At 40.6% G+C, this 23,131-nt stretch overlaps 1 protein-coding gene across 1 annotated transcript in view; it reads right to left on the bottom strand.

The window, feature by feature from the left end:
* Positions 1 to 23,131, bottom strand: part of LOC122809143 (72 kDa type IV collagenase-like) — a 792,577-nt gene that overhangs the window by 103,206 nt on the left and 666,240 nt on the right. Inside the window, exon 12 of the mRNA XM_044080418.1 lies at positions 8,121 to 8,280. Within this exon, the coding sequence (XP_043936353.1) occupies positions 8,121 to 8,280 (160 nt within the window). The remainder of the gene's footprint in view (positions 1 to 8,120; positions 8,281 to 23,131) is intronic.

Genomic DNA, 23,131 nt, shown 5'->3' with positions numbered 1-23,131 from the left:
ATACATATATATATATATATATATATATATATATATATATATATATATATACATATATATATATACATATATATATACATATATATATATATATATATATATATATATAAATCAGCTACAGGGAAGCAGGGGAACAAAAAATGTAGAATTCTTACATAATTTATTAAAACATTTCACTGAGGCCTGTAAGATTCATTTCCATATATGTTGAAAAATAATTTAGCAATGTACATTGTTGAGGCTTGCCTTACTGAAAACAGTTTGGCTTTGTACATTGGCAAAGCCCATTGAAATGAATGTGCTTCTCAGGAAGGAAGAAGCCCTACCTCTGTGTGGAGGTAGATACTGCATGCAGTACCTGGTGGACAGCCAGACTTCCTTCAGTAACTAGTTAAACATCATTGGAACTATACTAAAGTTTTCTGGATCGGGTAGCATGCCTGGAACTGCTTATCTACGTTGTTGTGTGTAGTGTAAGCCATCCTCAGACTCCTTCAGGGAATTGCTCACTTTGGCATTTTATCAAAACAGAATTAATTCCCTGATGAGCTTGTGGCTCAGGATTACCATCTGTCCATAGGCATGACAACTATACTGGACATCATGCCTGCATTCACCAGTCCACCCTACAGGTAGATCTGGTGCACTTAACAGTCTCATGGCCATGCAGCTCCACTTGTATATGGGATCTGGTATTGTATGCAAGCTGGATCTAAGAATATCAACCAGAACTGAAAGCCCTACCAAGTTCTCGGGCAGGTTTAGCACTATGCTCAGACTAGGTAATGAAGTTAATTAACATTAAGAAGGTTTGTGGTTTTCACTCTTGTAGGAGGAAAGGCTGGATTCTGCCCTTCTGAGCTGGGAATTTCTGGTCACAGGCTTATTGTGCCTGCTTATTTGAACTGTTTCTTTCTGAAACTGGTGTGCCTTGTTGCTGTAGCATAGACCAGATTCAGGCCTGCTGAATCCAGTTTTGTTTCTATAACTTGAGCACTGATCCAAGCCATCATTTTTTGGAGAAGGTTCCCCTGCACCTCAGTGGCAGGAGTGTGCAGCTAGAGCTTGTTTGATTGAAGACTGCTGGAAAAGGGCTCAGTTGTGAGCTTTTTTCTGGTTAATTGGGTAACTTGTTTAAATCAGCTTGTTCGTTTTCTATTTTATATATATATATATATATATATATATATATATATACATGTGTATATATATATATATTTATAAATTGCACTTTATTCATCTGCTTTTACTGCATTTGTACTAGGGGCATTGACTACAACTCTGTAGTGGCACACAGCAATGGTTATTCCACTCCACAAAGGTGGAGCCACAACAGACCCTGGGAACTATTGTCCTATAAGCCTGACTAGCTTGGTCTGCAAGGCTATGGAGCGCATCATCATGGAACTCATTAACAGAGACATTGGGAACCTCCAAACACTGGACCCTACCCAGTTCGGCTTTGTTAAGGACAGATCATGCCTCCTGAGCCTGGTGGACTTCTTTGAGACAGTTACCAAGGCTATAGATGAGCGAAAGGTGGTACACACAGCCTACATAGACCTCGCAAAGGCCTTCGACACCATTCCCCATTCTGGTATTATAGACAAGCTCACCAGCCTGAACATAAACCCCTACATCACAAGATGGGTTGCTAACTGGCTCACGGACAGAACCCACATGGTGAGAGTTGTGGGAGCCAAGTCCGACTCTAAACCGGTTACAAGTGGCATTCCCCAGGGCTCAGTCCTAGGACCCCTCCTGTTTGGCATATACTTCTCAGAGGTACAGGCAAGCACAGGAGGACTATGGCTGGTCAAGTTCTCAGCCGACTGCAAACTAGGGGCTATAACTGACTCTCTGGCTGACACAGACATCCTCTAAAATGGTCTCACTGAGGCGGATACCTGGTGTCAAAATCATGGCCTCAAGTTTAATGCCAAAAAGTGCATAGTCATCCCCTTTGGAAAAAACAAAGTACCCACAAACTACCACATAGGTGGTAGGCCCCTAAATATGGGAGACGTAATAAGGGATCTGTGGACCCAAGTAGATAATAATCTCTCCTTTGATAATCACATTGCCAAAGTGGTTAGAAAATCCTTCTATGTGGCCCACCTAATCACAAAATGGTTCACATCCAGATCAAAAGAGGTCAATATGCCCCTCTACTCATCACTCATCAGACCCATCATAGTGTACAACGCCCCATTTGGGATGTACCTTACAAGACACCTGCAACAGCTGGAAAGACCACAGAAGTACCTCACCAAGAGGATCACTGGCCCCAAACAGATGCCCTATGCAGCTCGACTGAAGAAGCTCCAACTGTACTCGGTTGCATACCGCCTACTCAGAGGTGATCTCTGCCTGACATACAAGGCCATGTCCAACCCAGAATTGAAGGACATGCTCTGCCTAAAGAAAACCATATCCCCTTGATCCACATGCTCTAGGGATCTAAACCTCACCACAACAATAAATAGGATGTGCTGGAGGGATAGATTCCTGTCTCAGAGACTTCTCATGCTTTGGAACAAGATTCCAGTCTACATTAGGCAGAGGTCCTCACTAACACTCTTCAAGAGAAACCTTGACAAGTGGATGGGAAACAGAAAGTTTACCCCGGGGATCACTTCAGTGACTCTGCTGGACAGAGGCACAGGGAACTAATCTAAGGGGGTGGCGAAAACCAACACATTCTGGCTAGGCTTTTAAATGCCTTCAGGCAGACAGTCTAGTACCTACCTATGAATACATGAACCTATAATGTTAAAAAATGTCATTACCTCATCTGGCCATAGCAGCAGTCACTCCCATTCAGTATTTCAGCATTGAGATATATTGGATTGGATGGTTCCTGCCCCTGGGCTGTTCAGAGCAGCAGGAGTGGATGGCAGTGGCTGTTAGCTCTCACTATGCCAATGTTATGGAAATATCGCCTTGACATTTCTGGATATTCAGTACCTTCAATTTATATCTTACAGGATCTGAGAGCTTGCTGAATGAAGGAGCTCCAGAGATTTAGAAAGATGACCCTGGAATTCATCAATTCCTGTGTCCTAAACCAGATCATTCTGGCCCCCACTAAAGGAAGCAACATCCTTGACCTGGTTATTACTAACATGGGCGACTGTTATTCTATACCAATAGTCAATCCCTCCCTGGTTAGATCCGACCATAAACTAATCACCATGGAAATCCACATCTCACCCACACCCTCCGCAAATTTAACCACCTTGAAAAACTTCTCCAAAACTGACTTTGGGCTCCCCAAAACAGAGGTGTCTAACTTCACGGCACCTCTGCCAATAGAAAATATCAGCATGACCAGCAAAATATCAAGAAAACACATATAAAACTAGGCCTTCTTTACAGAAACAACCACTTCCTCTCACCTTCCTCTAGACAAACTCTCACCACAACTTATCTACTTCCCTCTCTTCTGTATGGAGCTCCTCTTCTCACTAACCTATCTTCCACTCTCACCTCCAAATTGGAGGTATGTTACAATAAAATAGCCAGATCTGCCACAAATGCCAAATCCTCCACTCATCACTGCACCTCCCTACAGTCATTAAACTGGCTTAAACTCCCCAATCTACTACTCCTTCACCAAATCACCACTGCTCACAAACTATTCTTCCAACCTTCTAAGTGCCCTGCACTCTCCAACATTCTGCAACCTTACAACCCACTCAGACCCCTTAGATCTACCCACCAAAACTTGATCACCATCCATAAACCCAAGCACCCTGCTGGCCAGCTTCTGCTATCTTATTCCCTAGCTAAAAAATGGAATGCTCTTCCCTCCACACTGAGGACCTGTGACAACCTTAAAAACTTCAAAACTCAACTTCATTCCTATCTTTATCTTAACAGGAAATGCAATTGTACTCTTCCCCCCATTCCTCTCAAGCTCTCCTCTCCTTTCTCCCCTGATTAACCTCTATACCTCCCTAGCCTCACTTCAATTTGTTATTGTAACCATTCTACAAAATCCTGCCAGGATACTATACTCCTGTCTACTCCTGAATCTTTACAGTTATTTGTTTCTCACTCCTGCAAATGCCTCCTGTTGTTTGCATTCCTAACTTCCTATATTATTAAGCATGCTATTTAAACTTTAAATACGGAGCTTGACTGCCCAAGCTCCCTCCAAATGTATTCATGTAATTAAACTTTGTACTATGTTATTTTCCCCCCAAGCCTCCACAGAATGTAGGCTCACTTAGCCCAGTGTACTGAATTGTAAATATGTTTTCTATTTTCTACTTTTGAATGCTACCTTTTGTAATCCTTAATTTCTTTAATTATTATTGTATTATTGTATTTTTGTAACTTTTATGGAGCTTTTCTCCCCGGGCCTCCACTGAAAACGGGCTCCCCAGGCCCAGTGGACCTCCCCGGTCATCAAACTGGAATAAATAAATAAATGACTGCTGAATCATGCACCAATGCACTGTACAAACATGTACATAAATGCATGAATCTAGCCATACCCAACAGAACCAAGATGCTCTCCTCCAAAAAAAGGAAGCCAATCTGCTGGTCCGCTGCCATTAATAAACTCTACAACAGAAGGAAGAAACTGTTGCAGAAAAAGGTGATGTCCCAAGACAGGAAAAACTTCCTTATTTGCCTCAACAAAAAGTTGATATCCCTCATCACATCCTCTAAAGCCAGCTATGAAGGCAGAATTGCATCAGACACTAAAAACAATCACAAAGCCTTCTATAACTATATCAAGAACCTACCTGCATGGCAATACCCAGATTTGCTCTGATTTACTGCACAATGGTACCTCCCATACTGGCTGACAGATTCAGTGCCAACTTTACCTCTTTCCCCCTCAAAGGACCAATCACAATACTGGAAGAATGCCAGGCACCCAGCATTACTGCAGCACAGATTAAAGGCTGCATTGTCCAAGGCCAAGAATACAGCTTTCACAGGACCTAATAATATCCCTGACTGTGTTCTACATGAACTACAAAGCGAACTGGCACCACATCTGTGTTCCCTGTTCAGTCACAGCCTCACCTCAGGCTTTGTCCCTACCGAATAGTGCACTGCTATAGTCATCCCTCTCCATAAAGGGGGAGCAACTACAGACCCTGAGAATTATCACCCCATTAACCTGATGAGTCTGATATGTAAAGCTATGGAGCACATCATCATCATGGACTTGATTATTAAAGATATAGGAAACCTCCAAACTCTAGACCCCATGCAATTTGGCTTTGTGAAAGGGAGATCATGCCTGCTCAACCTGGTTGATTTCTTTGAGTCAGTCACCAGGGCTGTAGATGAAGGTAAGGCAGTGTATACAGCCTACCTCGATCTGTTCAAGGCCTTTGATACCATTTCTCGCTCATGAATTATTGATAAACTCACCAAACTAGGCATCAACCCCTATATCACTAGGTGGGTTGCAAATTGGCTCACAGATAAAACACACATTGTGAATGTAGCGGACCCCAAGTCAGACTGTTGACCAGTCATGAGTGGAGTCCCACGGGGATCGGTCCTGGGTCCTCTCCTGTTCAGCATCTACTTCTCAGAGGTCCAGGCCAACACAAAGAGACTCTGACTGACCAAGTTCACAGACGACTGCAAGTTGGGAGCCATTAAGTGATGCAGACATCCTACAGAAAGGCCTCACTAAGACCAGTGACTGGTATCTAAACCATGGTCTTAACCTTAATGACAAAAAATGCATCATCATCCTCCTCTTTGGTAAAAACTCAGTTCCCACTAATTACCACATCAATGGCAGCCCACTGAACACTGAAGGCGTTATAAGAGATCTGGGGATGCGGGTTGACAGCAACCTCTCCTTTGACCACCACATTGCCACTGTGGTCAGAAAGTCCTTCTATATGGCACATCTCATTACCAAGGGTTTTGCATCCAGGAAGAAAGATGTCATTGTCTCCCTCTACTCTTCCCTTATTAGACCAATCATCGAGTATAATGCTTCATTTGGCATGTACCTCACTAGACATCTGCAACAGCTGTAGATGCCACAGAAGTACTTCACAAAGAGAATCCTAGGCATTAAACACATGCCCTACATGGGCAGACTCAAAAGACTCCAGCTATTCTCTATCTCATATCGCCTACTTAGAGGCGATCTCTGCTTGACTTACAAAGCCATGTCTGACCCAGCTCTGTTAGAAATGCTACATCTAAAGAAATCCCAATCCCTCCGCACCACACACTCCAGAGACCTCAACCTCATTGCTACAATCAACAGAACATGCAGGAGGGGCAGATTCCTCACCCAGACTGCCCATGCTCTGGAATAGACTTCCTATACGTGTCAAGCAGAGCACCTCACTGTCCCTCTTCAAGAGAAATCTTGATGAGTGGATGGGTAACAGAAAGTTCACCCCGGGGATCACTCCAGTGGGTCTACTTGATAGAGGCACTGGGAACTAATGTCAAGCTGCATGATGCCATGGCACTTCTATGGGCTAGGCTTGTAAAGGCTCCAGGACCATTAGCCTAGTACACACCTATGAACCTATGAATATATTAATTTGTCTTACAGTTGGCACAGAAGATTAAGGCTGTGAGCTGTATTTCCTGTGTACATGGTTTTATTCCCTCAGCCATCATTAGCGTACTGTGTGACCTTGAGCAAATCACTTAACCAGCCATTGCTCCTTGGTTGCTTCTGAAAAAAGATTGTGTCCAGTGTGCCTACCTGGATAAAAAAATGGGTATTATTATCAATAAGTATTTAAAACGCTATTTAATAAACCAGATGATTGTGTTATTTTCCAGGCTTGTAAAAAGAATGCTCAAAACACAATTAGACCAGCTCCAGTAATTATGCAGTATTTTGCATTTTAACAGTGAGCAGTGATGGGCCCAGACTGGCTTTACAGTATTTGTAGAATAAGTGAATAGTCTCATCCGTCTTATTTGGGCAAAATGAGCACTAAGGCAAAGATAGAATCCCAATGGCAATAAGCTTGGGTGGGGTAAAATATAATGCATACAAGAACATGAACTGTTGATTGTAGAATATGGTGAATGAATATGTTTATATGTTCTGCACCATGCTTTTTCCTAATCCAGTTGAATGCCACAATTCTTTACTTACTTGTATTCCCCAAATTAGAGGAGGGGGGCAGGTGAAAATATAAGAAAGTTTATAAGTGATTTATATACTATGGATAAAGTATGCTTTATTTTAGTATAAGAAAGCCAAGAAATAACTATGGAATTTACGTTTATCAGTTGAAACAGTTAGAATAAGTTTAGTAATAGTAGTAATATAGCAAAGAGAAGAGTTTTAACCCCCACATATTAGCAAGTTCAGATGGTAAGGCTATTTGTTCATCTTTGAGGGTGTGCTACATCACTTTGTCTTGTAACCCAGGAATGTCTTTTAAGTTAAGTAATCAATTGTTAAAAGCAATAATAGGAGTACCCACAATAGTTCAATGCAAATTAAATTAAGTCATGAAATACACATCTTCAATGTACTTCTGAAAATCAGAAATGAGATTTATGATCCCCCTAGGGAACTTCTAGAATACTGTAAAAGAACTATTAAGGAAAGGTAAAGCGCGTGGCTTACCCCAAGACCAGAATAATTAATTTAAGGGCATGCACCCATAATTGGGGTAAACTGGGTGACAATGATAAGTGAAGTGACAGTTTGAGTAATCTGATCAGATAAGAAATGGTGTAATACAGCCTTAAGTTGGAATTTTTTTTAATTCCGAAGGAGCATATTTATTGAGATCATGTAGGAATATGCCACTCCACCAAAAGGTTGAGAATAAATCATTGATTTTTTTTAAATAAACCATCACAGTAGGATTAATAAAGATATCACTATTAAAGTTAGAAAGAGTAGAAGGATGTGACCAAAAGGATAGGTAACTATTTAAATATTTTACCAAAAATTTATAGTACCAAGTATGGTGTTTCTCAGAAAACAGTTTGATTTATGGAGTAATATATTTAAGCCTTTAATTTAGTTTCAAAGAGATATGGATTTTTTATTTTATCGGGTCCATCATGTAAATCTTTAACATTTACACTTTTAAATATTTTGCTAAGAATGCAATGTCTGCAGTGTTAATAGAGTAAACTCTTACCTCCAGAACTGATCTTTGGCAAAAATGTAGGTATTTTTGTTTTTACTCCAGTTAAAAGCAGCATCTACTCGTTGTACATCAGGGGGCAAACCAATATTTGTGAGCTTTTTTGGAAAGCCTCTCTCCAAAGTACTTGCAGTGTAAACCCAGTATTCATTTCCTGGTTGAAAAAAAAACACTGTTAATAGCAATTAGGTCATCCTGAATTGTTGTATCAGTAACAGATGACAAAGTAATGTATTTTTGTTAAACTTGCTAAATCAAAAACTGAATGATGTGTAATATACAGTTTAAAATATAACTGCCTTATGAATCATTCATTCTGTCCAGTACAGTTAGCAATTTGTTCTGTTAAGATTTGCAATTTATGTATTAATTTGTTGACATTTGTTTCATAGTTTCATAGTTTAGTACTAGGCTATCTGCCCTGGGGCATTTGTAAGCCTAGCCATAGTGATGTGGCTTTTGCCACCCCATGAAATGGTACAAAAATGTACAGAATAAATTTAGAATACTGTGCCTCTGTCTAGTAGTGACACAATGAAGGTCCCCTTATATAATAGAATTAATTTACTGTGCCCCTGTCTAGCAGTGACACAGATGTGACCCCTGGGTAAACTTACGATCTCCCATCCACTCATCAAGATTTCTCTTGAAGAGAGTCAGTGAGGGCTCTGCCTAATACTTAACTGGGATCTTGTTCCAAAGCATGGGAAGCCTCTGGGTTATGAATCTATCCCTCCAGCATGTCCTATTCATACTTGTGCCGAGGTTTAAGTCTTTAGCTCTCGTGGTCCTGATGGATTTGGATTTTTTGAGGTGGAGCATGTCCATCAGATCCTGATTGGACATGGCCTTGTACGTCAGGCAGAGATCACCTCTGAGCAGGCGGTATGCTACTGAATAGAGCTGAAGTTTCTTTAGTCTGCCAGAATAAGACATATGTTGGAGACCCTTGATCCTCTTGGTGAGGTACTTTTGTGGTCTCTCCAGCTGTTGCAAATGCCGGGTGAGGTACATACCAAATGGGGCATTGTACTCAATCATGGGTCTGATGAGGGAGGAGTATAGGGGTACAATGACATCCTTGGATCTGGATGTGAATCCCTTCATGATGAGGTGTGCAAGGTAGAATGTTTTTCTAACCACTTTGGCAACGTGGGTGTCAAATGAGAGGTCGCTGTCGACTTGGGTCCCTAGGTCTCTGATTACTTTTTCCGTACTCAGTGGGTTGCTGTCTATGTGATAATTTGTGGGTACTTTGTTTTTCCCAAAGGGGATGACTATACATTTTTTGGCATTTAGTTTAAGGCCGTGACTCCGGCACCAGATGTCTGTTTCTGTGAGGCCTTTTTGTAGGATGTATGTGTCCGCTGGTGTATCGACTATGGCGCCTAGTTTGCAGTCATCTGCGAACTTTGTCAGCCACAACCCTCCCATGTTTGCTTTAACATCTGAGAAATAAATGCCGAACAAGAGGGGTCCCAGGACAGAGCCCTGTGGGACACCACTTGTGACTGGCTTTGAGTCTGACATTGCTCCAGCGATTTTAACTTTATGGGTTCTGTCCTTTAGCCAGTTTGCAACCCATCTAGTGACATAAGGGTTTACGTTTAAGCTGTTGAGCTTATCTATGATGCCTGAGTGGGGTATTGTGTCGAAGGCCTTAGCCAAGTCCAGGTATGCTGTACGTACTGCTTTGCCCTCATCAATGGCTCTAGTGACTGTTTCGAAAAAGTCAACCAGGTTCAAAAGGCAGGATCTGCCCTTTACAAAGCTGAACTGGGTGGGGTCAAGTGTCTGTAGGTCCCCTATGTCTCTGTTTATGAGTTCCATAATGATTCTTTCCATAGCTTTGCAGACCAGGCTGGTTAAGCTTATGTGGCGGTAGTTCCCAGGGTCTGTAGAGGTACCCCCTTTGTGGAGTGGGACTACTGTTGCTGTACGCCAGTGTTCAGGTACATATCCTGTAGTAAGGCTAAGGTTAAATAGCATTTTTATGTGCGGGTTTAGCTCCTCTTGGAGTTCACGTAGCACGCAACCCGGGATACTGTCAGGTCCCATTGATGCTGTGTTTTTAGCTTTGTTTAGGGCGGTTCTCACTTGGACATCTGAGATGACAGGGAGATTACATTCAGCTGGGATAAGTATTTCTTCTTTTGGGGGTGAGGGAGGGGAGAAATTTTCACTGAACCTGTCAGGCAGAATGTTGGCAATATCTGTGGGTTCAGTGTATTTTTTGTTGTTCTGAACTAACTCTGAGCATATCTGAGGGTTTCCGCCCAGGTTTCTAACATAGCTGAAGAAGGCTTTGTGGTTATCTTTAGTGTCCTTAGCGATTTTTCTCTCAAAGTTGGCCTTGGATGTTTTTATGAGAGAACGTAGTTTTCTGCTAAAGTTGATCAGAGATGTCTTCCCTTTATGGGATTTTGCTCTGACGTGCAGTAGCTTCCTTCTTTTGTTATACAATTTGTTAATGGCTGAGGTCCACCAGACAGGATGCTTGCCTTTGGTGGAGAGGGACTTGGATTTATTTGGGATTGCATGATCCATGCATTCTTGGAGATGTCCATAGAAAGCATTTGTGAAGGATTCGGCATTGTGGGATGTGGTATCCACTGGCACAGTGGGCTTAAAGGATACCATCTCAGTCTTAAGAAGAGTGAAGTCTGCTTTTGAGAAGTTTTTCACTGTGGTCTTTTGTGCTGGGGTGGAGGTGGGATATGTATATCCAGGGTGATTAGTTTGTGGTCAGATCTCACTAGTGAGGGGTATACTTCCGGTGTGGAGCATTTTGTCCCCATGTTTGTGATGATCAGGTCTAGTATATTATCTCCCCTAGTGGGAGAGGTGACTAGTTGTTCCAGTGCATTTGAATTTATGAATTCCAGGAACCTTTGGGCTAGGGTATTAGGGCTAGAATAATGTACCCAATCTATGTTTGGGTAGTTGAAGTCTCCCGGTATGATTGTATTTTGTGATACATTCATATCCTCCAATGTCTTCAGGAAGGCTGAATGGGGTTCCCGAGATTGGGAGGGTGGTCTGTAACATGCTACCAGTTGTATAGCAGTTTTGCCTATGGTAAGTTGCACCTGTATGGTCTCTGATGCTTCATGTGTTGCTACTAACCTGGAGGTGTGGGTGTCCTTGATGAATATGGACACTCCCCCTCCCTTTGTTTACCAAGATAGTCTGACTCAGCAGTGCCCTTTTTCAGTGGAGGCCCGGGGAAAAAGTTTCATTATACAGACATAATTTGCATAGTTTGGTACTATCTATCAGCCCTAGGGCCTATACAAGCCTAGCCATAACAATTCCTTGACTATTTCTTCCCACAGTATTTACTTCCCTGGACCTCTGTCTAGCAGGGTGACTGATGTGATCCCAGGGTGAATTTCCTATCTCCCATCCAATCATCAAGGGAATAAACAGCCTTGCAAGACTTGAACCCAGGACCCTATACACTACAGTCAGAGTAGTTAACCACCAAGCCATCACAACATAGCTTCATTTGCAGTCCATTTCATTCATGACCAGCAGTTGCATTATTCAGACATGCTTGACTTCAGTTACATCATTTATAAACAGTTTTTATTAAAAATAACAGTTGCATAGGTTGTGATGAATAAACTTTTTTAAGATAAAGAGTTATAGCACCCCAAAGAAAAGAAAGAGAGGAGGAGGCATAAGAAAGATAAAGGAGATAAAATGAAAGAAGAGGGTATAATAACAGTATGTTAAGTGTTGCCCAGCAGAGTGTTATAGCATGAATTCATATAGCTGTATTAGTACCAATTTAAAAAGGGGTAGTACAGGTGCAGATGCATTTACCTGTCAGGTGTTGCTTCAGCTGACATTTAAAGTCTTTCAGGTTGCAGACTGTTCTTAAGTGGAGAGGGATGATATTCCAGTTATTAGCAATGTAGTTTGAAAACAGGGAGTATCCTCCATTGTTGTTAGGTTGAGTTATGGAGAGAGATGATTTGTCAGTGAAGCATACAGGTTGCTTACTAGTGTAAGGTTGAATGATAGAGTGAAGAGATGACACTTTTTAGGGGTATGTGTAGCTTGTAACTGTGAGTACAGTAGAGACATTTAATTCCAGCCAGTTTAATTGTTTTAGAGAGATGCAATGCTACTCTTCTCTACAGTGTTTGCTGGGCTACTGTATGGTAACATTGTTCAAGTTTGGCTGATAGAGAGAAGTTGAGATTGGTTAGGATAGGAGAGGTAAATAATGAGGGGGAGTAGAAAGAAGTGGCTATGTTTTGTCTAGCAGAGTCTGTAAGGTATAGTTTTACTCTATAGAGGCTGCCTTGCTTTTGGTGTATCTTCTTAATGGCTTGCTGAAGGTGGACATCAAATTTCAGGAAGTTGCCTATAATCACACCTAGTAGTTGGGTGTGAGATACCACTTCTATATTGGTCTTGCTGGACAACAGTATATTAAAGGAGAACAATTCCATCTGCTCCAAATATCTTCATCCTCTTCATTTTGTGTATCTTTACCTGTCGTTCCTCATTCTAAAAAGCTAATGCTGACTGTTTTTATCACCTTCCTCATTGTAGCAGTGTACAGTAACTACTAGGAAGGAATTTGCTATATCTCTCCAATGCTAAACAGCAGTTGTTGCTGCTCTTTTAGTCGTATCACAGCTACTGTTGGAAATAAGTTGTTACCTTTTATTCCCTGCTCCAGTGCTGACATCACTGCTCCCGAACGGTCGAATGATAAACAGCAGTTGTTGTTGCTCTTTTGGTCGTATCACAGCTATTGTTGGAAATAAGTTGTTTCCTTTTATTCCCTGTTCTAGTGCTAACATCGCTGCTCCCAAATGGTCAAATGATAAACAGCAGTTGTTGTTGCTCTTTTGGTCTATCACAGCTATTGTTGGAAATAAGTTGTTTCCTTTTATTCCCTGCTCCAGTGCTGACATCACTGCTTCCGAACGGTGCTGCCCGTGCTGTGATGTCAGCAATGCTAAGGTCTGCTTACAGCCCGTGTAGTGCTTAAAAGTATACATTTCATTGCAGGAATGTCCTTTCAATTACAGTTGTTGCTTACTTTTGAATCAGGCTTCCTATGTTCTGCAGGACATGAGCAGCTTTCATACAGGTATCACTCTCCTATCTCTCTGGAAACGTATCTGTATTAAAACTGTACTATTCCAGCAATCTCTCTTGCAATGCTTTTTGACATTGCTTACTTTGTGATTGGTGTTTTTTCATTTCTGTTGACCAGGGCAAACATAAAGGAACAGCACATCTAAACTGTACAAATTTTCAAAGAATATCCAGATTTTTGCCTCATATTTTTGGTCCGCTCCTCATAAAATTTCTAGTTTTCTGGCAAATCACTGAGGGTTAAGGTTACTAAATAATGATATACATTTGCGTTTCAGGTTTCTTATCCTTCAGAAAAGGTATGTTAATGCAAAACCAGTTATTCTAGCAATTTTCTAAGTTTATAAGAGCGACATTTAAAATCCATCCCTATTGTTGGGCCTTTGTCCCCTCATTATTTTTTCGCTCTTTCCAGATTTGTTCTGCTAAGAATTTGACTGGTATGTGCACAATATATGTTCATAGGTTCATAGGCTCATAGGTATGTACAAAGCTAATGACTACTGGGTCCTTTTTGAACTAGCCATGCATCCCAAATCTCTGACAAGTTCTGGTAACCTTGATAAGTGTAAGCAGAGGCTTGAGAGATGAGACATTTATAAGCAGAGGCCTGGGAAATGAGCCATTTACAGGCTGCCTTTGTCCATTAGAAACATAGGTTCTAAACCAGGGATGAATTTCTTATTCCCCATCCAATTGTCCAAGTTGCACTTGAATTGGGTTAGTGAGAAGCTCTGCTTCACATAGGTGGGGAGCCTGTTCCATAGACCGGGTAGTCTCTGGCATATATACCTGTCTCTCCAGCAAGTCCTGTTTATATCACAAGCAAGGTTTATGTCTTTAGAGCAGGTAATTCTGGTGCTGTTTGTTTTGTGGATATGCAGGAGGTCCAGCATACTGCAGTCTGATGATGCCTTGTATGGCAAGCATAGAGCTCTCCACACAGCCTGTAGGAAATAGAATATAGGGATAGTTCTTTGAGGTGATCTGCATAGGACATATTATTTATGCCCTGTATTCTTTTAGTGAGGAACTTTTGTGGGTGTTACAATTGTTGGATGTACCTGGTTAGGTACATACCAAAGGGGGGATTGTACCCAGTGATAGGTCTAGTTGACTAGACCTAGATGCCATACCTTTATTTATAAGTTGCACAACAAGGAAGTTAGAAATGGGGAGTCTTCCCTTACAAAGGGGCCAGTCACAAGCACAGTCCCACAGGGATCAGTCCTGGGACTACTCCTTTTGACATTTATTTCTCTGAAAGTCAAGGCCAATGACAATGGTCTTTGTCTGACTAAATTTGCAGATGATTGCAAATTAGGATTAGTTATAGAATTCCCCACTGACACTAATGTTCTCCAAGAAGGGTTGACACAGACAAATTGTGTCAGACTCACTAAATGCAAAGAAATGCATAATAGTATCCTTTGGAAAGTCATCCACTCCTGGTAGCTATCATACTGACAACCCACCCCTAAGAGTTGACCTAGTAGTCAGGGACTTGGGGACACATATATACAGTAAACTAGCCTTTGACGATCACATGTCTATATGGAACTGATCCCTGAGCATAGAGATGTTTAGTCCCAGGCAGTGGCTCCTAATGTGTGATGTTTGCAATCCTTGTCTCTGTTCTAAAGCCCTTGTTTCTTTTCACTTTTACTTTCACCTATCAGCTTTGTTTCAGTAAGCGATTAATGGACCACTATTATTTATGAAAGTATTATTTTATAACAAGAGTTTGATATCTTAAAGTTACACACACATACAATTATTTGAAAATGCTGGTACTGCCTCTGACAGAAAATCACTAATTACTGACTGCATATTATTCTGGCTTTGCAGTATTACTGTGATTTGTGCAACATATTATACTTTTAATGTGTGCAACTTGTATGCAATTATTAGCTAACCATTGTTTGTTATCCAAGCAGATGCTTGCAGTGGACACACAGGATTGAGTAAATGCTGTCTGTGGGTGGCAGTGGCAGTGTCCTGCGTATGAAAGGAACTACTATGTCATTCACTCAGTTTAAACAGGATGGGATTCAAAAAGTGGTGCCACCAGTGTTAAGCATTAACATGGAGATGCTACCACTAGTGGTGGCACTTTATAACTCAGACAGCACCATCACAGTCATTCTACACAGCTGGCCAGATCATCAGGGTGGGCTGTGTCAATAGCCAACATATACACTAATCAGGCATTCCAGGGGATTGTCCCATGTGGTCTCCCCAGAAATGCTTGCAGTAAGTGATTTTTGCAGTCTAATATCCAGAAAATTGCACAACTCTGTAAATTTGCATGCCTGCCCATGTGACTTAAAATGGCTGTAAAGCTGCATCTCCCTGCGTGCAATCTGCGTGCATGTGTGTCTATCTGCTTATGTGGGTGCCTGCAGAGGTATGAGCGGTATCTGGGAAGCTTGTGTTTGTGTGTGCACCTGTCTGGCAACAATCTGTGGGTTAGCTAGAGGGTAGGTAGAGTAGGTTATCCTGGGGATCAGTTGAGGTAGAGTCAGTGTGTGCGTGTGCATGTATATGGGTGATTCTGTCAGTGAGTGTGACCAGACAGGGTTGTGTTTGATCTGTGTGTGCTTGTGTGTGCGTGCGTGTGCGTGTGTGTGTGTGTGTGTGTGTGTGTGTGTGTGTGTGTGTGTGTATATACACATCTTGTGATACAACTAAGTTGTCATGGGCAGTGTGACAAAACACAGTATATCTTGTGGTACACAACTTCAAGAGCAATATACCTGCCTGTATGTGTTTGTGTGGTGTTTTGAGAGTAATGGAAAGAAATTTACTATCAAATTTTCTTTGTGGATATGCATCAAACCACTCAACTCTTAGCACAAGAAATCTGGACAAAGCCTAAAATAATGGGGGGGGACAAATTTTAAATATTGCTCTTATAAACTTAAACAGTTGCTAGAATAACAGATTGTTTTAGAATGCATTTCTGAATGATATAAAGTCTAAAACTAAAATATGTGCCATTATTTAGTGACTTCAATCCTCAGTGATTTTCCAGAAAACTACAAATTTTATGAGGAACAGACAAAAAATATGCATCAAAAATCTGGACATTCTGCGAAAATGTGATAGTTGAGAGGTATGACATACAAAGTGTTGCCAGGGAAACACACAAGTGTTGTATCATTTCTGTGGCTTCTTGCATTGGTCACTTACTTTGAAATGTATGTGCCAGTTGGACAGAAGCAGTGAAGTCATTATGACCCCTTTTCACTCGTGTAATATCCTGCATTACAAGAAGACATACTTATGTTTTACAAACGGAATGACCACAGCTAAGTGCATCTTGTACATGAGGGCCATCATACATTTTGGTATAATACTCCGCATGGTTAGAGAAATGGTCCTTTATTGCTATGTAGCACCCATTCTCTTATGTAGCTATTTGGATGACCTACTTTTGCCATTATTTTCAAAAAAAAATGTATGCGATGTTATTTTCAAATTGATAAGGGAAGTATGTATCTTAACCAAAGGACTGCCGTGATATGAAATGAGAGACAAAAATAAGATTCCATTTTCTAGGAAAGCACCATCGTTTTTAATGTGTGTGAACAAAATATGCACCTTGAACATGCTCTGAGAGGTGTATTCATATTTGAGATTCTATTGTCTGCTTTTTGCAAAATTTATTGGGCTGTGCAAACCATAGTGAAAGTGAGATTACAAAGGTGACTAGTTCTGAATATTTCATAAAAATATTTTGTAGTAGACAGAGATTCTCATTTCAAGTTAGGGCGGAAGTCTGTCAGGAATGGCATTTGGGAACTATATAATGTAACTTGTATTACATAGCTGAAAACAATTTGTCTGGCTTTCAGTTCTTCTCAGACTGAAATAAAAAGCTACCCAAACCATACATATATAATGTTGTGATATTAGACTGCTTAAGCAGTTTACTTGTATATATTGAGCTACAAAATTGACATTATGCTGTTTATTTTTTCCTTTCGGTCAAATTCTGCATGCATTCTCCTTTATGCTATTTGAGGGTAGGAGCCCATGTGCAATGATGGTGTATACATACATATGGCACTACCACTTCCCAGCCATTTCATGAATGAATTCTAACATAGGCTGTGATTTATGACATGGCCACTTCCAGCAGTAAACTCTAACATGGCTTGCTACCATTGACAGTGGCACTTTCTAACTCAGACACTGGTGTGTTCAGTGATTCCAGACATCAGTGATACATTTTTAAGATGCATTCCAAGAGCAATGACACACACTAATTAGTCATGCATTTTCACTTGAAAACACCTACAGTAAGGGATATATGCCACTGAGTGATTCATTGCTAGACTGGTAAACCTGCACATCTGGCTGAGTTAATATCATCTGGGCTGGCTGTGTTCATGATGGGCAAAAAGCTGCACTCCTCCATTTACAGTCAACAGAAGAGACCATGTTAACATTCAGATGAGGTAAGTGACTGGGGAGAGATAATTGTGTGCTGTGTGTATATATTTGTGGCAGTGCATGTACACATCTGCAGATGTAAGATTGGTCTCTGGTAAGTATGTGTCTGCCTGTGTGGTCACAGTACAGTGCTTAGCTAGGATACTTAGAGTAGTGGTGTGTGTGTGTGTGTGTCTGCACGTGTGTGTGCGTGTGTGTGTGTGTGAGTGTGTCTGTGGTGGGTCCTATTTATGGTGTGTGTGTGTGTGTGTGTGTGTGTGTGTGTGTGTGTGTGTGTGTGTGTGTGTATGTGTGTGTGCATGTGTACGTGTGAATGAGCGTGTCTGTAGCGGGTCCTATTTATGACGTGTGTGTGTGCGTGTGTGTGTATGTGGATGAGCGCATCTGTGGTGGGTTCTATTTAGTGTGTGTGTGTGTGTGTGTGTGTGTGTGCATGTACAGCTGTGTTATAAATGGCATTACTGTTTTATCTCTAAACTCCCTTGAACTAACAAGCAAAGCCTAACATACAGAGTGGGGGACATACCAAGGACTTTTAAATAGTTCTATAATTCCTGTAAAAAGGTAATAGAACAACATATTTTGTGTCATGAAGCATATTCTGAACAAGTATGAATCTCTAAATTCTGTTAATATTGCCTGACTGTAATCTTCCATGTACAGAACAGTTAAAAGGGGCAGGTTTGGGGATGTTGTATATAATCAGGGACACCTGAGATGTATGGTGGTATGTGTGTGTGTGTGTGTGTGTGTGTGTGTGTGTGTGTGTGTGTGTGTGTGTGTGTGTGTGTGTGTGTGCGCGCATGACATCATAGAGACTTTTTAAGTAGTACTTTAAGTCACAAGTGGTTATGCAACACAACACATTTTCAAAACAATAGGTAGTATGACATTTTTATGCAGTCTGGCATTACTGACTGACTATAATCATTCATGGTTTACAAGGAACAAGGAGAAAACTGAGGCAACAGCAGGGATGATCTGTAAACTTTGTGACATTTGAGAGGTATGGTGTTATTTTCATGTGTGTGTGTGTGTGTGTGTGTGTGTGTGTGTGTGTGTGTGTGTGTGTGTGTGTGTGCGTGTGTGTGTGTGTGCCTGTGTGTGTATGTGTGTGAGTGAGTGATTGTATGCATGTGTGTGATATAGGTAATGAGGGGGTACCTGTGCCAAATGCAATGCATGTTTACCTGTGGTGATTAGCACATGAAATGGCTGACTAGCAGTACTGGTAACAGATCATCATTCAGAGACATCCAAATTAATTGATAATGAGGTCTATCTTCACTGCAGCAAATTATGACCCTGAATTTTATTTTCTGGGATGTTGTCACATGACCCTCTTAGCCACAGTGGTCTGCACCCAGGGTGTGTTTCTTTTTTAATCCCTGCCATTGTCTTGAAATCAAAGAAGTAAAACACCTCATTACAGACAAAATTCTGAGGGTAGACCATAAAAGGATAAGCAGTTTAGGGATTAAACGTACTATTTCATCTGTCAGTTATGGCATTTTATTGCACAGTTCTTAATCTTGATTTGTCTTTGATTTGACTGGATTTGTTTAGCCTTCAATGAGTATTCCCCATTTTAGGTAAAGTAATATATTTGTATATTTTTATGTATTCTGAGTTTCACTACTAATTTGGGAGTGCTTATAGCAACTTCAATACTAGCATTCAGTGCATTTCCCATCTGTTTGTAGCAGACCTCTTCCCTAACCCTTTTCAAGAGAAACCTGGACCCATGAACGGGAAAACAGAAATACACCACGGGTTTAGCAGCTCTGTCTTTAATGGGCAGAGGCAGCCTGTAAATCTTGTACTAACTTACCTTGTTGTTGTTTGTCTTTTGCCTTTTCCCAGTAAGGGGTCGCCACAGCGGAACTCCGGTCTGCTAATGATTGGCAGTAGATTTTTACGAAACGCTGAGGTGCCAGCTCGATGCCCAACCTTCAACGAAGGCACGCCCATTTATGCACGCATGTCTTTCAAACGCTACCCAACCACGGGGAGGACATGCAGACTCCACACAAAAGGCACTCCCAAGCCCAGCCGAGAATCAAACGGGAGAACCTCTTGCTGTGAGGTAACAATGCTACTGCCGTACCACTGCGGCATATCTTGTACTAACTTACCTATACCCCTTAAAATCATGTCTAAGGCACATAAACTTGAAGAATATAATTGGGATACATAGCCTGGCTTATAAAGACTCTGGTGGTTGTTAGCCTAGTATTAAGCACCTGATAAAGACATAGGAAATCTTTAAACACTGGACCCATCTCAGTTTGGTTGTGTCAAGGGCAGGCCATGCCTACTAATCCTGGAGGACTACTTTGAGAAGATCACTTGAGACATGAATGAGGGCAAGCCATTGCATACTGCCCAACTCAACCTGGCAAAGGCATTTGATGCAATATCTCATTCAGGTATTATAGACAAACTGAAAAATTTAGGTATAAATCTCTGTGTTACCCAATGGACAGACAAATGTCTCATGGATAAGACACATGAAGTTAGTCTGACAGATCCACCTCAACCAAGAGGCTTGTTACCAGTGGTGTCCCACAGGGGTCATTACTGAGACCTCTTCTGTTTGGAATATTATTCTTTGAAGTCAAGGCAAATGTAGAGGGCCTAAGGGTGACCAAATTTGCTGAGAATTGCAAGATGGATGCAATCTCTAAAACCCTCAAAGATATAGATGACCTCCAGGAGGATCTGACATAGACAAATAACTAGTGCCAAAACCATTGTCTAAAAATCAGTGCAACAAAATGCATAATCTTAGCCTCCAGGAAAATGACTACCCCTGCGAACTGCAACATTGATGCACTCCAAAACTAAAAACATGGTAACATACGTCAAAGCTAAACTAAAAACTTTAAAACAAAAGAGCATTAAGCAGTTTGTCAGTACCAATTGAAAAAGCACCAGTCAACAATGGTATAAACAATCATTTTATCCCTTTAGTTAAGGTCTTTCATCCTAGATATGGACTTCTTCAGAACTAAAGTTAAAATAATATATATATATATATATATATATATATATATATATATATATATATATATATATGTATATATATATATAAAATTCATAAATACACCCATCATATACATCATCCAGACACACAACCCTTTCTTATTGCTAAAACTCCCCTAAGACTCACTTGTAAGGGACTTTGGATCTCAGATTGACAGTAACATGGACTTTGATTACCACGTGTCCATGGTGGTGAGAGAATCCTTCTATGTGGCACAATCTACAAGTAAGGGCATGGCGTCCAGATCTAAGGAGATTATAGTGCCACTATACTTAACCTTCATTAGAACAGTAATCAAGTACAATGCACAATTCAACATGTACCTGACCTGACATTTGTAGCAGGTGGATTGGCCACAGAGATTCCTGACTAAAATAATACAGGGTGTAAATAACATGTCCCATGAGGACCTTCTCAAAGCCTTATCCCTATACTCTGTCTCCTAGAGACTACTGAGGGGTGGTCTATGCCTAACCTACAAAGAATTCTCTGATCCAGTCCTGGTGGATCTGATACACATTCACAAAGCAAGCAGTGCTATAATTACCTGCTCTAAGGACCTTAACCTCATCTGTGACATAAATAAAACATGTTGGAGGGACAGGTATGCATCTCTGAGAATATCCCTTCTCTGTAACAGAAACTCCATTCATGTGAAGCAGAGCTCTTCTCTAAGGCTATTCAAATGCAGTTTGGATCAATGGATATGAAATCATAAATTCACCACTGGCTTGTTGCCTGTGTCTTTAATGGACATGGGCAGCTTGTAAATGCTTTAAGGTACAGGCATATACAAATGACATTCTATTCCATGGGTACTGATAACAAGGGCATGAATGGCTAGGCTTAAAAATGCTCTAGAGATGTTAGCCTAGTAAACTCCTATGATCCTGTAGACTTATGAACATATGATACGTCTTTCTCTCCATATTGCTCTAAGTGCCCTCAGGAACCATTTCTCCTCAAACCCAATAAACTCCTTGATCATATCTATGATGATCACATCTGATGCTGATGCTTTCTCTAGCTTCATTTTCCTTAGTGCTGCTTATACTTCTTCTGAGGTAGACTCCTTCCTCTTGCTTTCTAGGCTGTATATAGAGCATTACATCTTCTGTAGAGTTTTCTTCATTCAGAAGCTGCTGGCAATATTCTTTCCATCTGACATTGATGTCCTGTGGCCTGGTGAACAAGTTGTTGATGGCATCCCTCAAGAATGCTTTCTAACTATCTTATTTTACTTTTCTGTTTTTGCCCTGCAACCATATAGCTTATTTGTCCCTTCTGTTGAGTCACATGCTAGAAACTGATGGAGTGTCTCGGATGCCTTGGTCTTTGCTATTGCAATTGCACTATTAGCCTTTTTGTTAGCCAACCTGTATTCCTTCTTAGCCTGGTCTGCCATTTCTAGCTTCCATTTTTTTCCTGCAATCCTTTCTTTTGAGAGATACATTTATCCCTTGCACAAACCTTTCACACACAGAGCTCAACTGTCCTGAATTTTTCAAAATGTCCACATTTTTCCTCATATTTTTGATTTATTCATGATAAAAAGTGTGACTTCCTGGCAAATCATAGAGGTCTAAAGTTATTAAAAAATTACAGGCATTTTATTTTCAGGTTTTATATCCTTCAGAAAATGCAAGCCAATGTGAAACCTATTATTCTATCAATAAGACAACATTTAAAATCTTTTCTTTGATTTTGCACCTTTATCTCTCAATTATTTTGGGCTATCCAGAATTCTTCCTTTAAGAGTTTGAGAAATGTGTTTTCATATTTGTAGTATTTGACAGAACAACCCCCATTTTGCATCATATTTCCCTTTTCTTCCTATAGTATTTGATGTTACAGTAAATACTTGCCAATTACCATCAATCAATAATGCCAGACCTTAGAGTTTCTTACTTCTTATTGTTCAGAAATGCAATGTTGATCCAAAACCTGTTCTATTAACATTTTCAGTAAATTAGAATGATACTTAAAGGAAGATAGTGCATCACATGGTTTAATTTATTTATTTAGTTATTTAGTTGACATTTGTTCACTGTGAAAGTCCGACTGGGCCAAAATGTGCCCATTTTCAGCACAGGCTCAGGAGAAAAACTCAACAATCACAATCTATCAAAAATCAATTAGAGATATTTGAACTCACAAAGTATCATGTAACACTACAAAAGGAATGAAAAAAATGTTGTAATGAGAAAAACATAGAACATATATTTGATAGAGTGCAGTGAAAAACAGCAACATGAGCTGGAGAAATATGTGAAGAAAAACTCATTATATTTGTTATACAGATTAGTATGTGATAAATGAGATCTGAGACATTTCTAATAAGATATTTAAAAGCGATATTAGAGATTACATGATTAGAGAC

Source organism: Protopterus annectens, chromosome 8.part0 (assembly GCF_019279795.1).
Source record: "Protopterus annectens isolate FY-2018-M chromosome 8.part0, PAN1.0, whole genome shotgun sequence".
Taxonomy (NCBI): domain Eukaryota; kingdom Metazoa; phylum Chordata; order Ceratodontiformes; family Protopteridae; genus Protopterus; species Protopterus annectens.
Note: the sequence above shows the minus strand (reverse complement) of the source record. Positions and strands in the feature narration are given on the sequence as shown.